The 17407-nt window shown below is 37.4% G+C and overlaps 1 protein-coding gene across 5 annotated transcripts in view; it reads left to right on the top strand.

Annotated features, from left to right (window-relative positions):
• The window catches only part of ZNF385B (zinc finger protein 385B), a 349071-nt gene that overhangs the window by 257501 nt on the left and 74163 nt on the right, over positions 1–17407 (top strand). For 4 of the 5 annotated variants that reach the window (XM_006760561.2, XM_006760563.2, XM_006760566.2 and 1 more), the window contains one exon: positions 10789–10931. In XM_006760561.2, coding sequence (XP_006760624.1) covers positions 10789–10931 — 143 coding nt within the window. Of the gene's footprint in view, positions 1–1206; positions 1231–10788; positions 10932–17407 lie in introns of those variants that run through there. The other variant, XM_006760567.2, reaches the window with a different exon arrangement.

The raw sequence follows: 17407 nt of genomic DNA on the forward strand, positions 1-17407 counted from the left end.
TGACCACTCCCCCTTCCCTCTCCAAACCCCCCTCACCTTTCCCCCATCCTAACTCCTCTGTTTCTCTGTTACTTACACTCTCTGCTCACCCCATCCCTGGCATGGCTGGATTGGTCACCTCACACCAGTTTTCCACCGGGTTGCATGGTGGCTCTCATGCTGCTTGCACAGCAGCCCTGCCGGTGGGTGGCGTCTCTCTGCTCCTGGGTGAAAATAGTCTCCTGACCCATGGAGGACCAAGAGTGTCTTCTTCTGCGACGGTCACTGTGATTATAATACTCCACTAGAATTTGGTGTCTATGGCATATACTTACAAAAAGAAAAAAGGGTTACAACACAATTTTTACCATTTCTATTTATTCTTGAACTAGAGGCCCGCTGCATGAAAATCATGCACTGGCGGGGGGGTGGGGGGGGCATCCCTCAGCCTGGCCTGCACCTTCTCGCAGTCCGGGACCCCTCGGGGGATGTTTGCCTGCTGGCTTAGGCTGGGGATCGGGCCTAAGCTGGAAGTCAGACATCCCTCTCGCAGTCTGGGGCTCTCGCAGTCTGAGACCCCTCACTCCTTACTGCCTGCCTACAGTGGAGACAGGAGCTCCCGCCACTGCCACTGTGCTAGCCAGCCATGAGCCCACTTCTGGCTGAGCTGTGCTCCCCCTGTGGGAGCGCACTGACCACCAGGGGGCAGCTCCTGCTTTGAGTGTCTGCCCCCTGGTGGTCAGTGCATGTCATAGCAACCGATTGTGCCACTGTTCAGTCAATTTGCATATTAGGGTTTTATTATATAGGATGGTGCTTTCTATTTAGAAGTTTATTACTTTTTTTAAAACATGGGCAACAGCTTTTGAATTGTTTGGTTAATATTTAAGCTAGGGAAATCTCTTCGTGGGAGTAAAGAGCACTGGCAGAACAAATATTAACTCTGTTTCTTTACGTTGAGCAAGCTTCTGGGGGGAAATATCTTTTTAAAAGGACCATTAAGTAAACCACTCTAACTTTTCTTTTTCCTTTTTGGTTCTTAAATGCAAATAGCCTAGACACTGAATGCAAGAACTAAAATCCTCTGAAACTAGGGGGCAAAATTTTTCATATCCTAGAGCCGGTGAGCTAACCTCCTGAGTTGCTGAATGCAGCCCCTACAGCAAAGCCCTTTGTGAGAGCTGCACAGGAGAGGCCTAAAGGCAACCAGGGGCCTCAAAGGCCCTGCAGCTTCCATCTGCTCCAAGGAAGGTCAGTTGCCATTGCTTTAAAAAAGAGAGAGAGAGAAAGTGTCTGATGGGCTTATTTTGCTTAGTGATCTCACTTATATGTGGAGTCAAATGAACAGAATAAACTGATAAACAAAATTGGCCCAGCGAAATGGAAGCATGGAACAGAGTGATGAACTTCATAGGTAAGGGGAGGGGACAGGGTATGAGCGGAAAGAGATTAACCAAAAAAACGTATATGCGTATATGCATAACCCATGGACCATGGACACAGACAATTGTGTGGTGAAGGCCTGGGGAGGCATTGGGAGGGGGTAGGAGGTGACCAATGTGCGGAGTGAGGAGTGGGATATCTGTAATATTTTCAACAACAAAGATAATAAAAGAAATGTGTCTTTGCAGATAGCATTTTGCTTGCAGTTTTGATAGAAGCTCAGTGTAAAAGCCACCAACAGAAATGTGAGTGTTCATCCTACTATGAGGCTATTTGAATTTGTTATATTGATCCACACAGTATGGTTAAAAGTGTAGTGGGAATATTAGAAGAATTATTTAAAGTGAGATGTTGCAATCAATCTTCAGCCATTCTATAATAAGGAAAGAAATGTTGCCTCTTGACTGCTGGGGCTTTTCTCTTTCATTTAATTTCTTTCTTTTATTAATCATATTATAAAAATATTAAAATTAAAATCTCATTTGAAAATAAATACTTCTAAATTTCAGAAAAAATATAAATAGAGCCCAGCCAGTGTGTCTCAGTAGTTGAGTGTCGATCTATAAATCTGCAGGTTATGATTGGGTTTGATTCCCAGTCAGGGCACATGCCCAAGTTGCCAGCAGGATCCCCAGTAAGGGGTGTGCAGGAGGCAGCCAATCAACAATTCTCTCTCATCATTGGGCACATGTAGCTCAGGACCATCTCCCTGGGTCTTTCTGCCAGAAAGTTTCGTCAGGCTGCTGTGACCTCCCAATCCACTCTTTAGTAAATCCCTGTCTGGAGATAATCTCTCTCTGAAATCAATATATATATATCAGACCAAACACCAGTCTACTTAAATTTTTTAAAAAGATAACTATAATATATCATTCTTACATACCTTTGATCTTATAGATAAGTGTCCCTGAGCAAGAAATTCTAGGTTTGATTCTATCATGTTGCTGGTGGAAATAGGCTTCTTTCACAGAATCACAAGATAAGCATTTTGGGGACCCACTCATAGGAAGATGAGGTGCAGTTGTAAGATTTTTTGGAGTGAAAACAAAGTACTACCCCGGGTGCCCTGCGTTTCATCCATGACCAGATGACTCAGCTCTGTCTCACTATGGAGCCATAAGCCCACACTTGTCCTCACCTCACTCGGAAGGACAAGGGCCCAGAGATGCAGAACTTCTCTGAGTCTCATTTTTCCATCTGCATGTTCTCTGCCAGGGCTGCAATTGAGCTACAGCACTTGGACCCACGCTTGGACCCACAGAGCTGCTACAAAGAGAGTGGTCTCAACAGAAGAACTTTTGTTAAGCTTTAATTATATATCCTTGGGTTTGGGAAGGAGTAAGCTCTATCCAATCTCTTTCCTGGCTTTTCCTGGGCTTGTGCTGGAGCCTCCCTCTAACCAGTCTCTTTTCTGGATCTTCTGTGTTTCACGCCCCTTACCCAATCCAATCCTTTCCCCAGGCTAGACTCCGCCCCTTGATGCCACCATATTGCCTTCTACTGCACATGCCTTAAAGTTTTGCCTTGTCATCTGGTTTCTACTCCATATGCACTTATCTCCCCCTGCACCATCTTGGTTTCTACTGGGCATGTGCCCAGCAGAGGAATTTCCCCCTTTATTGTTTATTCCTTCCCCACATAGTCTGGGTGAGTGGACCAGTTATCCTCCAGGAATATTGGGAACCTAGTCCTTCCTCCCTACACAGGGGGGTCGGAGTGGAAGGAAGTTGTTAATCCCCTTGTCAGGGAATTGGCTAGCTCCTGGGGTGTCTGGCTGCTCTAGCTTCTTAATCTGGCTTAATGTCTGATTCCATTTGCTTTCCTCCTTTATTAATATTAACTAACTACCTACCCCAACAGACAGAGATACCAAACTGGTTAAGTTCTCCAAAATACACTTTTCTTACATAAAATGAAGGGTAAATTCCTAAATTATGTTTGCTTCTAAAATTTTATGAAGTATAATTCCTCTAGAAGTATTCAGTGGTTTGGGAAACATAGCTGTTGCTTTTCCTAAGAAAGCCTGTATTTTTAGGAAGATTTCTTAAAAAAAATAGTCCTAGTTCTACGCTGCCATGAGGTCCCTAGCATGCTGTACGGGAGAGCAAATAGCTTCTCTGTATGTAACAGAGGAGGCTTCAGACTTCAGAAAAGTGTCTCGATGCCACAGACAGGAATCACTGGGCACATGTAGCTCAGGACCATCTCCCTGGGTCTTTCTGCCAGAAAGTTTCGTCAGGCTGCTGTGACCTCCCAATCCACTCTTGACCTCAGACAATTTTAGTAAATCCCTGTCTGGAGATAATTTTGGCTTCTTTAAAGGCTTAGTAATTTAGAAACTAAGCACATGACATTCCCTTTTGATAAGTCAGGTGTATTAAAAACAATTTTAAAAGACTTGACAAAGCATTTGTCAGAACCTTGTTTCTTTCTTTTTAGAGTGTCCGTTCTTGTGCGGTCATACTTAATACTATCAGGTTACAAGTGGAAAAGCTATAACAAAGCAAAATATTTTAAATTCAGTTTAAAAGAAGACAATTGGGCCTGAAGACTTTTTAAAAAAACAAACAAACAAACAAAAAACCATCTTCTTTACTTAAATTCTGAAATTTTCAGATTTTTCAATTTACCTTTAAAAAACGATTGCAACTGATGAAGTATGTCACATGTTTAACCAAACTATATTTGGTAATATATAGTAAGTAAATCTTACCCACTTTTTTCAAGATTTAAATGTAAGAAACTCAGTGCACGGGCAAAGTATTCCGATATAAATGAATCACCACTTGGCTGTATGCGTTTTGCTGCCAGCATTGGAAAAGCTATCCATTGCATCTTAGTGAAAGATTCATCATTTTGTGTACAAGCTGGCAGATTACTAAACCCAAAGGACACTGTGGCTTAAAATCTATCATGATGTGGTTTCACTGCTGTTTTTACATATAGCATTTCATTTTTACTTATAAACTTCAATGTGGTACTCAAAAGGATTTATTTTTAAATGCAGTGTTCTGCCAATATTCTGCTGTTGGAGCTCTTTGGAGGGAACTCTGAGCTATCCCAAGGGAGATGCGGGCACAAAACTGGCAATTGCTAAGATTTTGTAGATTCAGAGTTTTAGACACACATTTTTCTTTTTGACATCACTGAATTCTGTATCAGTCTTCTCTATCCACGTCTGAAATTCAGCGAGGAAGCATCAGCATTAAAGAGAACTTTTATTTACTCACAAATCATTCAGAATTAAAATCAAGCTGGCAGTGGAAAAAAGAACTCAGAAAACACATCCACCTTAAAACTATACAAACTTGACAGTATTTGGAGAGGTTCTTATGGGGAATTTTGCCTATATTTGTCAAAATTGTTTACTAAAAACATGACTTTTCAGAAAATGTTATTGGGGTATAACAAATACAAAAGTGCACATATCATAAGTGTAAAGTTGAATGAATGTGCACAAACATATATGCATGTGCAACTGGCACTAAGTAGAAGAAGATTCCCATCACCATAGAAGCCCCTTCAGTCACTCCACCTCCACCCCATCTCATTCTTCCTGCAAGGATAGCCACAATCCTCACAACATAGATTCATTCTGCCTGGTTTTGTACTCCCCATAAATGGTGTCACACAGCGTGTTGATATGCTCCTTCAGGTCTTTCTCTCAACATTACATTTGCAGGGTCTGTTTGTTGTTGCATGTACTTATACAGGGTGTGGCAAAATTTGTTTACAGTTGTGAGTATGCAGAACAGAGTTTATTCTTGTATTATCATTTATTAATTACTAGGGGCCCAAAGCACAAAATTTGTGCAAGAGTAGGCCTTCCTTCCTCTGGCTGCTGGCACCAGCTTCCCTCTGGCACCTGGGACCCAGGCTTGCTTCCCTCCTGCCTCCGGCAGGCACCCCAGACCTATGCTGGCTTCCCTCCAGCCCTGGCTTCGTCCGGCCTAATGAGCATATTACCCTTTTATTATTATAGATTATATTTTCAATACAAAGAACTATAAACCTACTTTTGTCCCACCCTGTATATCATTTTTTCTCATTGCTATATTTCCTTATGTGACTGTTTTATTTGTGACGATACCAAAAACATTTATGTATTATTTTACTGTTGATGGGTTACTTGGCTAATTTCCAGTTTGGGGCTATTGAAAATAGTATTGCTATTGAACATGCAAGTGTATAAACATTTCCGTTAGGTATATACTTAGAAGTGAAATTGTTGAGTCAGGTTATGTATAGATTCAGATTTAGTAGATATTGTGGAATAGCTTTTACAAATTGTAACAATACTTTAGATAAGAATTCTTGCCAACATTTGATAATCTGTCTTTCTTCATTGTTGTCATTCATGTGGTATGTAATGTTATCTCATTGTAATTTTAATTCATATATTCCTAATGACTAATTAAGTTAAACATGTTTTTGTGTGTTTACAGGCCATTTTAGTACCTACTTTTGTGAAATATCCATTCAAGTCTTTTGCCCAGTTTTCCTATTATATTGCCATTTTCTTATTGACTTGAAGGATTTCTTTATTCTAGATTCAAGCCCTTTGTATATATAATAAATACCATCTCCTACTCTGTGGATGGCCTTTTCATTCCCTTGATAGTATTTTATTCTTACAATTTTATTCTTAATAATAGATTATGCATACTAATTTTTATTAGCATCCTTTGTTTCCTATTTAAGAAATCATTGCCTACTCCAAAGTCACAAAGATGTTCTGATGGATGAGGTTGAACTTAACTACTTTGTGCTTTAGTTTATCAATAAAAATTAGGCTAATAATAGTACATTGTTTAACGCTTTATTGTGAGTATATATGTATGTATACTTATATATAATTATATATACACTTATATGTGTGCATGCATATATACAGTTATGTAACATGTTTAGGATAGTATAAATGTACACATACATAATATGCTTAAGGTAGTGCTGGCACATAGTATACACTTTGAAAATATTATTGTCTGGCCTTTTCAGAAGCAAAACCCTTTATCAGTCACATCCCTATCACACAGTCCCCTCCTACTTGCCATGTGAATTTGTTTTCCTCACATGCAGACTGAAAAAATAATAGAAATAATGAGAGAAGGGGTGAAGGAGATGATGGTTGGAGATTGTACTGATAAGAGGGCAAGTTACTTAGTATAAGGGGCAACAAAGCTGGGAAAGCAATAAAAAGAGAAAACTGGTAGAAAAATCTGAAATGCCACTTATTTACTTTCTTTAAAGAAATCTTTGATAGTCCTATAATTGACTAATAGATATTTATATATTAAGTTTTTTTTTATTTCAGTACTCACTAATGCAGACATATATAATTATGGCATAAGAAGAAACTGCTTCTGCATAATATAGAAAATATACATATTTGATCTGATTCTCTAAATGCTTCTCCACCTAGACTGTCTGTGATTTGGGCATACTCTCCTTTCTAAGAATGAGGTGTGTTTTTTGTTTGTGTTACGGCATAAGAAGAGCCACTAGGAATCCTCACAGCTATAATCTATATAGGCCTTCAGAATTATATTTCTAAAGGTCAAAGACTAAGTCAATAATTTCAAGTGTCACCTTGTCCACAAATGAGGTTTTATTGTGATGGATTGTGACATAATCTGTTGACATAATAAGGCACCTATTATGTTACAGAGACAGTTGGCTGAAATAATAGTTTTCTTTATGATCATAGCAATGAATTGTCTTTCAGATATTATTGATTTCCTAGATAAGATGACTACAACTTGGATTTCACCATCAAAATAAAATTTATGAGAGAGGGTTAATTACATTCTCATGGGAGACTATAAGGACATATGTCATTTCCATGTTAGATGTTTGATGTATGCATGCCTGTATGTTGTATTTAATTTTCATACACAGAGTTTGATAAATATATATACATCAACTAGTATAAAAAGCCTTACTATCAAATAAGGTGGAGCCCTATTATTACTTGATCCAGTATGATATATACATATATATATATGTATATATATATATAATTATATCCTATGCATTCAAACTGAGCTACATAGAAGGAGGTGTCTCATATCATATTGCCAAATAGTTTAAACAACAAAGGTTGGTCCTGTTTCATGAGAATAGCGATGTAAACGGTACATTACACCAGCCTTTGTGTTGAAATACCTGCTCATTATATTTTCAACTTTTTTTCCCCTCAGTGAGTCTGAGTTTTACAGAAATTAAGCATTTTCTTGTGGGGTGCAATGCATTTTGGCCAAATTTCTGCTTGTATTTCCCAATAACTTCTGGGTATCCCAAGGTGAAGAGAAATGTTTCCCAAAAGTAGCTGCAGCAGCAAAATCTGGAATAAGGTGACAAAGTGTTGAAAAACTGCAGAAAATGCACTCTGTCCCATTCATTTCCCATTTGCAAAAACTTGCTTTGAAGCAATCAACCTTGGTGAGGCAATATTAAAAGCAGGTTTTAAAAGTAAAAACAGCAAGGTTAAGGTGAGGGAATTGATGAAAACATAGTTTATATTTATTCAGAAGTACTTTAAAACAATCTGTGTTTAACATGGCAAATTGTCTGTCATTAAAATGCTAATGAAATGGTAAACAGCTGCTAAGTTTTTTATGCTAATGAAGGGTGGCAGTTTAGTAGCTCTCAAGCCTTGAGTTTATTAGCATAGAAATTTGATTGGATAAGGGGATCATTGTACATTCTGACCTTTGTTGATGGAGCAATCTGTTTGTCAAGTTCCGTGTTCCGTTCTGTTTGATTTTAGTTTGTTAGTGCTCTTGCCAGGCCCTCAGGGGCCTTGTATTACATAGTTGTTATCCAGCCACCATCATTAGCTTAGGATTTTCTTTTGTGGTGGGGAGACCTACCATGGCAAAATAATTATACATTTGTTCATGAGGCAGCTTTAAATAGAATAATTCTGTAAAATGTTTATACTTAAGACTTTAACAATGATAATAATTGTAAATTGTAAAATGCTGTTGATCTAATAAATCTGTTTTTAACTTAGCTAAGATTTTACAGCAAAGTTTTTAAAATAAATATTTTAATAAGTGCCTTTGCAACATTTGACATATTATTATAATCATCTTGTATCTACAAGTTCTGAAAGTTAGCAATGAACATAATGTTATCTACGTAGAAGAATAAGTATAATTAAATACAGGTGGCTTACGTGGGTGCCAGGCTGAGATCAGAGTACTTACTTTGGCATCAGGAAAACAACCATTACTGTTTGATCTATACTTTTGGCTGGTTCTCTTTTTTTTCCTAATGGTTGGGGTTAACCTGAATGAAGACTTGTCATTACAGATAAATGCTTCAGGTGCCTTTCTCTTTTCTTCTGTTTTTAGGTTCAATGTAAATGAGATATGACAGTCTATTAAACACCATTGCCAATAGTGTTCTGGAATGATTCAAAATATGATGCAGAGTTCATTAAGGAAATTCATTACCAAAAATATCATTGAAATAGGAATTTTAATTATTTTGGGACACTGTATAAGAACATTGGTGGAACTTTTAATAGTTGGGAGCATTTTCCCATACTCTTCATTTCTTCTTGAAGAAGGGGATTATATGCATATAATAATTTGGGGTCCCATATAGGCATACAGGAGAAATTGGAATCCTTCCAGGGGTGGGGAACATTTTTCTGCCAAGGGCCATTTGGATATTTATAATATCATTTGTGGGCCATACAAAATTATCAGTTGAAAATAGCCTGCTATATATGGTCAAACAATTAACTCACCCCTGATGCCTTGGCAGGACCAGACCAAATGATTTCACAGGCCTTCTATGGCCCATGGGCTAGAGGTTCCCCACCCCTGTATACATGGCTGGTGGTATTGTAAAATAGTCCAGCTGTTTTGGAAAATAGTCTGGAAGTTCTCAAAAGGTTAAACCACTTGGATACCATATGATCTAACAATCCCCAATTCCACTTTTAGGTAAATACCTAAAGAACTAAAAACATATGTATATCTGAAAACTTAGAAACAAGTGTTCATAGCAGTTTTATTAAAAGAATAGGCTAAAAAGTAGAAACAACCCAATTGCCCATCAACTGATGATTGAATAAGCAAAAGGTGGTACATCTACAGTGGAATATTAGCAAGCCTTAAAAGGGAATGAAATTCAGATATATAAGACAACATGGAAGAACTTTGAACACATTATGCCAAGTGAAAGAAGACAGTCACAAAAGACCTCATACTGTATGATGTCATTTACATCAAATGCCCAGAATAGACAAATCTATAGAGGCAGAAAGTAGATTAGTGGCTGCCAGGAACTGGGGGTGTTGGGAGGAAATGGGGAGTGACTGCTAATGGGTATAGAGTTTCTTTTAGGAATTATGAAATGTTCTAAAATTGTGGTGATGGTTGCAGAACTCTGAACATGCTAAATAGCCATTGAATTATACACTTTAAGAGGCTGAATTGTCTGGAGTGCGAAATAGATCTCAAAAAAAACTGTTACATATTTTTTAAAGGCATGCAGTGCCAGAGCCTGTCTGGCAGAGCACCACCTGCACCAGCAGTAGCTTACCTGCAGTATGTGGAGGCCACCAGGTAAAGAATGCTTGCTACCAGAGAGGAGTGCTTTAAATCTCCTACACGTGGGTTAGGCCATATATCTAAAAAGGTCATAGCTAATATCATTGTTAAAAGGGATAGTTGCTAAAATAATACAAGGTTCATTAGAAACAAAAGTTGAAGATAAAAATTTGAGTTCCTGTCCCAACTCCTCTCTGTGGGACAGACACAGGTTGTAATAACCCCTTTAACCCCTCACTACCCATTTCCCACAAAGTAAAGGTCAATTTTCAGTTTGTTTTTCTAGAGAACAAATTGTTTGCATCATAACTTTCTTAGGAGCAGACAGTAACTATAAGAATCCAAGATTCCTTCCCCTTGTAAAAATCCTATAATTATCTCTGATTTGCATAAAGCATGCCTACTAGTCACCCAATAACTGTATAGTGAAGAGCATCTGGCTTCAAGAGGCTCCTCCCGTTTCTCCTACATTTTTGGCTAATCAGAAACATTGGTTAGACAACAGGATGATCTCATCCTGCCCCACCTGCCAGCAGGATCAGTGTCCTGTTTACCTCAGGGGAGACTGAGCAGCCTGGGCTCTCGCCATAGGGAAGCATTTTGCATCCCTCTCTTAGACAATGAGCAAGAAGACCCATTTTAACTGAATTTCCTCCTCTTGTGCCATTTTCTTACTTCTAGAGTAACGTTCTTGCTTGCAGGTTGCAGCTAAGCAGTCTTATTTTTGCACCCTAGGTTGGAGAAGGAGATGGATGTGAGCTAAAGATTGAGTTTATTTTTGTTTTGTTCTTGACAGGCAGTACATGCCACACTACTACCCTTCCTGCTCTTGTGCGCACACCTACTCTGATGATGCAGCCTTCACTGGATATCAAACCATTTATGTCTTTTCCAGTGGACAGTAGTTCTGCTGTTGGACTCTTTCCAAATTTTAACACAGTGAGTAAATGCATTTTTATTATGTGTCCTCCTCTATTTCTTTTGTGAATAGGCAATTGGTATGGCCTGTTTCTAAAGTGTGTAATTTTAGACCATATATTGGTTATACTGCTCAGCTATATTATAGAAGATAAATGTGATACCCATGGGAATTAACCCAGATAATAGCCAGTATATTTATTTTACAAGTATTTCCACAGGCAGATTTTCACTTGTTGCTTTGAACAATTTTGATAAACCTTTCAGTGGTGTGAGAATCCATATTATTTCTGGGATGCTGTTCACATGCTCAACAACACAATTTAGAGCTATGAGCCACATTGATTTTTCCCTTCCACTACAAAGAAAACAACATGTATGCTTTATCTCCCTGGGTATATTTTTATTTGGGAGATATTTTAGATAAGCACTCTTATATTAAAAATAAAATGTATGATAAATATTAGAGAATTACCTGTTATTACCAATGTTCTTCATTCAGGTCAGCTGACCTTCAATCTGAATAAAAGACATTTTGCAGGTTAGAGAAGTACAGCATTCTTCTGTACTTCTGCCAACAATAGAATTCAGCATAAAATCAGTCCATAATCAGATTACACATGTATAGTAAGAGAAAAGATTAAAACCAGTTGAGGTGATTGCATGAGTTATGTCTGGTTTGTCAATAAATACAATCAGTTGGGCATGATGGTCGACATAAAGAATACAGCATTATGGAAGCTGCTGTAATCAAGAAAAAGAATTACATTATCAACACCACCAGACCTCGAGCATCTGCGGTACTGCCAAATGTTTCCTCTTGCAAACTTAGCTTTTGTATGAAATGAAAACAGCAAGAGGATGATTTCTCAGAGGCTGTAAATAAAATCTGCTGACAGGCCTTCTGTTGTGGCTTTGCATTGGTAAGGTAATTAGAAGTTAGGGGATCAGCCAACTTTTTAAGGAGAACTGGCCTTGACTTACCGAGTAAACAGTTGAATGTTTTTTTCTTCCTTGGGTTTTTCAGGGACAAGTCAGACAGTACTTTTAAAAAGGCATTAAAAGGTGCGCATCATTTGTGCCGTGGAACAGCTCGGTAAGATAGATCACACCTGCCCTGGTCACATTACTCCATCAGAAGTGACCCCAAAGATGGTGCCATTTCAGGGAGCTTGAACTCAAGCATGACTGTTGTAGACTCTATTGAAACACAGGTGGCATATTCCAAACATCACTAAATTCAGTTATTTACTTCTTAAAACATTTAGCTGGTGTTAGTATTTTGATTAATGCATCTTTGGAAGACAGTGTTTGTAACTATTGCACAAGTCCAGTTGCTGTCAGGAGGTAGCATTGATGATGTAGGTAGGCACAAGTGGCTCCTCCTGTAGTTCACCTCTGTATTTTTTTTTAATACAAGTAATACATAGATACTTATTTCTAAGATTCAAATGAAACATTAACATCCAAAGAGCAAATACATATATACATATCCCATGGACACAGACAATTGTGCTGTTGGGAGGGGGTGGGAGCAGGGTGGAGGCAGTCAATGGAGGTTTAAGGGGGCATCTGTAATACTTTCAACAATAAAGATTAAAAAAAATTGTCTTAAAGAGCAAAATATGATGTTCACGATTCCCTGCTCCTGCAAACAAACTTACTCCCTTCCAGAAGTATGTTATGTACATACCTAAAAGGAACACAATCACAGTTGTCTTTTTACAATTGTGATCTAATTAGCACTATTCTCTAAGTCACTTTTTTCAGTTATCAAAGTGCCTTACATATACCTCTAAGTTCTTAAGGATTGTAAAACAAAAAAGTGGAAAGAATATGTTCATAAAGGGTTTTTTTTAAAGATAAAAATAGTGTTATAATGGCTTATAATATGTGTAGGGCTTACTCATGTACTAACTTGTCTTTTGTTTGTTTCTGTACTATACATAGTAATTAACCTTATGATACATTTGAGAATATCCAAGGAATAATTCTAGTAATAGAAGTTCTTTTTTTCTTTCCTTTCTTGGAATAAAATAAACTTGTAATTTTCCAATGGAAATACTTTTTGGTTAAGGTGAAGAATATAGCAAAGAACTATATTAAGTAATAATTTTCCCTATATATTACATCAAAGGCATTTATTAGACAGAGAGCCCTTTTGATAGTATGTTAAAAATTAAGTCATCTCAGGGGACCCTCTATCATCTTGTAACAAAATGAATTTCTAGGGTCATAGGAATTTACTATGAATTTTTTTCACTAAGCTGCAATTTTAATTACTCTAACCTTTTCTCTAGAGGTTTTTCCATTCTAGTGCTAAACTTGTCCCAACCGATTTCCTATGGTAATTTCATAAAAGTCTTTGTTAACATTTTCCTAGAAAACCATTTACATCACTAATAATAATGATACTAGATTATTATATATTTGTGATGGTTTATATCCTTCAAAGGACCCAGACTTTAGAATATTTGGGTAGACCATGATTATTATCTCTATTGTCTAGAGGAGGAAAGAGAGTTAGTAAAGGAAGAACTGAGATTTGAATTAGAATCTTCTAACTTTGAAACTCATATTCTGGCTCTTCTGTGTCATTAGCTCTTCTGGTCCATGTCACTTCCCACCTCATTCATTGTGAACAAAGCTCAATCAGAAACCTTTTGTGTTCTTTTCTGGAAGCATGGTAGCCAATTTTCACCGGAATCAAAAGGAGAAAGAGGAAAGGATTTTTTTCCCCATCACCATTTATCCCCCCATACCCTCTTGTTTGAATGCATAATGTGGACCTCTCTACAACAATATCTATGAAGCAGAAGATATTTTTAAAACAGTTATAATTTCTTATTAGCCAATTTTCGTGTCTGCCATGATGAAGTAACCGCTTGAGCTAAAGCAGACCCATTATTAGTCAATTTTAAAAGTATATTCTACTAAATATACTTATATATTCTATTAAATACACTTCCAGTAATCCACTTGTTCTTTGAAAACCGAGGTGAACACTACTTTAATCACTTTATTTTCAAACAAGGATATTAGTAAATATAAGAATTATTTTTAACTCATAGTTATCAGTAGAATGAAAACAGTGTACTTTGTGAACATAGCTAAAAGTTGAGAAATTCAAATTTTGCTATTTTTTAAAATTTTATTAAATTTATTGCGGTGACATAGGTTAATAGGGTCATATAGGTTTCAAGTATACATTTCTATGATATATTATCTATATATTGCATTATGTGACCACCTCTCAAAGTCAAATCATCTCCTGTCACCATATATTTGGTCCACTTTTTCTTTTCTTCTCCCCACCCCCTTCCCTCTAGCAACCACCATATTGTTGTCTGTGTCTATGAATTTCAGTTTTATATCCCACATATGAGTGAAATCATATGGCTCTTAGCTTTTTCTGACTGACGTACTTTGCTTAGTATAATATTCTCAAGGTCCATTCATGCTTTAACAAATGGCAGTATTTCGTCTTTTCTTATGGCTGAGTAGTAGTCCATATTATATAGGTGCCATATCTTCTTTATCTAATCCTCTATTCAACGACACTTTGGTTTTCTGTATGTCTTTGTCACCATGTTTATGAAGCAAATAATTTTTGACAAAGGAGCCAAAAAACACATGGAGAAAAGAAAGCGTCTTTATTAAATGATACTGGGAAAATGGGAAAGCCACATGCAAAAGAGTGAATCTAGACTACAGTTTGTCCCTATATACAAAAATTAATTCAATATGTATCAAAGACCTATGTATAAGATATGAAACAATAAATTACATAGAAAAAACCATAGGTACTAAACTTATAGACCTTACTCGTAGAGAACATTTTATGAATTTGACCCCAAAGGCAAGTGAAGTAAAGGCAAAAATAAATAAATGGACTATATAAAAATAAAAGGCTTCTGCACAGCAAAAAAAAACTGCCAACAAAACAAAAAGACATCCAACCAAATGGGAGATGTTTGCAAACAACAGCTCTGACAAGGGGTTAATATACAAAATATATGAAGAACTCACATGGCTCAATACCAAACAAACTATCCAACTAAAAAATGTGCAGAGGACCTGTGCAAACACCTCTCACAAGAAGATCTACAAATGGCCAACAAATATATGAAAAGATGTTCAACTTCACCAGCTGTTAGGGAAATGCAAATCAAAAATACAATGAAATACCACCTCCCACGGTTAGAATGGCTGTTATCAACAAATAGGTAATAACAAGTGTTGGAGAGGTTATGGAGAAAAAGGAACCCTCACTCACTGCTAGTGGGAATGGAAACTGGTACAACCACTGTGGAAAACAGTATGGCAGCTCCTCATAAAATTAAGAATAAGGTTACCCTGTGACCCAGAAACCCCTCTCTGGGTATCGACCGAAAAACTCAAAAACATTTATTCACAAAGACATATGCATCCCTAAGTTCATTGCAGTATTATTCATGGTGCTATTTTCTTTATGTGGATTTAATGTATAGATGGAAATCACTGATAATTTATGATATACATGCAGAGTGTCTCAAAAGACATATACACACTGTAACAGCTGGTAGCTCAATTTTGAAAATTAAATGTATTTTAATAAACACTGCCTTTATAATTATTCAAAGTGTGTGTATGCATTTATATATAAAAGTATATATACTTCTCTCTCTCATTACATAGATATATGTAAAGTAATGGTTTCCTCTTGTTTTTACAGTGTATGATAATGTTACATCAGAAACATAGCAAGAATAAAATGGAATTCTGTCAGATTCCAAAACAGAATAGGTGCCTGTTCTATAGTACAGTGTACACAATTAATTAAGAGATGTGCGTCGGAGCATTTGTTTAGTGGCTGTCTTGCCTTATGCTCCATGACTGACATAATCTCTCTCAGTGTTTATATGTGAAGAGTAAGGAAGTGATTCGAGACAGTGACCAAGCAGAGTTATGAAGAGCCACGCGAGGGACAATGGCCATCACTGATCATTTACGATGGGCTGTATGTCAAGGATGCATGTCTGGAGAACGATGGTGTTAACGTGGCACTTCAGCAGCAGTGCTTTAGAGAGGCGCTGTGTTGACCCACTTATAGGTAAAAGACTGTGCAAACAAAAACAAATTTTCAAAGATCTGGACCTTTATATCTAAAGCCTAATAGGCTTCTCTGCCTGGCTATCCACTAATGTTCACCTCCAACCCTGCCACTGCACCTTCAATTACTTGTTGTTCGGGACTCAACTTACCTATCACCTCCTTCGCAGGAAATCTGTGACTCTTCATGTCTGAATTAAGTGTCCACTCCGTATTTTCAAAGTACCCCCAGATGACCTCCATTATTGTAGTTGATCCACCGCAGTCTTAATGACCTGATTATCTTGCTCACCAGAATGTCAGGTCCTTGAGAACAGGAGCTATATCTCATTTACCTGTGTATGCTTGTTGTCTGGCTCACATGCATAATAACACCTTTTTTGAAGGAAGAAGGAGAGGATCTGAGGAGAGAGAAAAGAATAGAGGAAAGGTCCCCAGTTCCTTGGTTTTGAATGTTCATGTTTCCCCATCCAGCAAAGGGAATACCAACATTTCTGCACTCCCAAGTGCGGAGTGATGGGCTCGGGTGTTTACTTTTAGTTTCCTGAGAACTGTCTTTCTTAATCTAAAGACATAATTGGTTACAAACTTTTCCCCAGCTATAGTTCCAGCTTTCTCTGTAGGGTGGTGTGGAAACTTTGCAAGTATCTACCAAGTTCCTGTACTAAACCCCAGTTTCAAGAGCATTTAGTGAGAAAACAAAGTCATTAGTTACTAAATTTTATTGAAAACAGTCTATACACTAAAGAGTTCTGGGTTTTGGAGAGAAGATAAGTAAAAATTGCTGTAGGACCTAAGAAATTTGTAAGAAATAGAATAAATACACTACAAAAGACAAGATAATAAAACCCAAGAAATATAGACAGGATGAAAATAGTTACTGAACTACTATAATGTTCAAGAAATAATAATTTTTGTATGCTAGTAGAGCTATTTTCATTATTTTTTTTATTCACTGTACTTTAAATGCCAAATGCTCCATGGTGATCCTCTGGGTATTGTACATAATGTTTGGGTAGCTTCCAAAATATATACACTTATTTCTCTTATTAGATTTAGAATCTACCATCTAGTGTGAATCCAATTTTTATCTTTGTTCAACTGGGATAGTACTTGATGTTTAACAATTGAGATAACACTTAATGGTAAATTCTCCTTAACGAGATACTTCTTCATCCCTGGCCAGTGTGGCTCAGTTGGTTGGAGCATCATCCGTCATCCCACACACTGAAAGGTTGCAGTTTCAATAGCAGTCAGAGCACATACCCAGGTTTCAAGTTGCATCCCTGGCACATGCAGAGAGCAGTCGATCAAAGTTTCACATTGGTCTCTCTCTCTCTCTCTCTCTCTCTCTCTCTCTCTCTCTCTCTTTCTCTCTTTCTCCCTCTCTCTGTCTCTCTCTCCCC

The sequence above is a fragment of the Myotis davidii genome, unplaced genomic scaffold (genome assembly GCF_000327345.1).
Source record: "Myotis davidii unplaced genomic scaffold, ASM32734v1 scaffold370, whole genome shotgun sequence".
NCBI classification, from domain to species: domain Eukaryota; kingdom Metazoa; phylum Chordata; class Mammalia; order Chiroptera; family Vespertilionidae; genus Myotis; species Myotis davidii.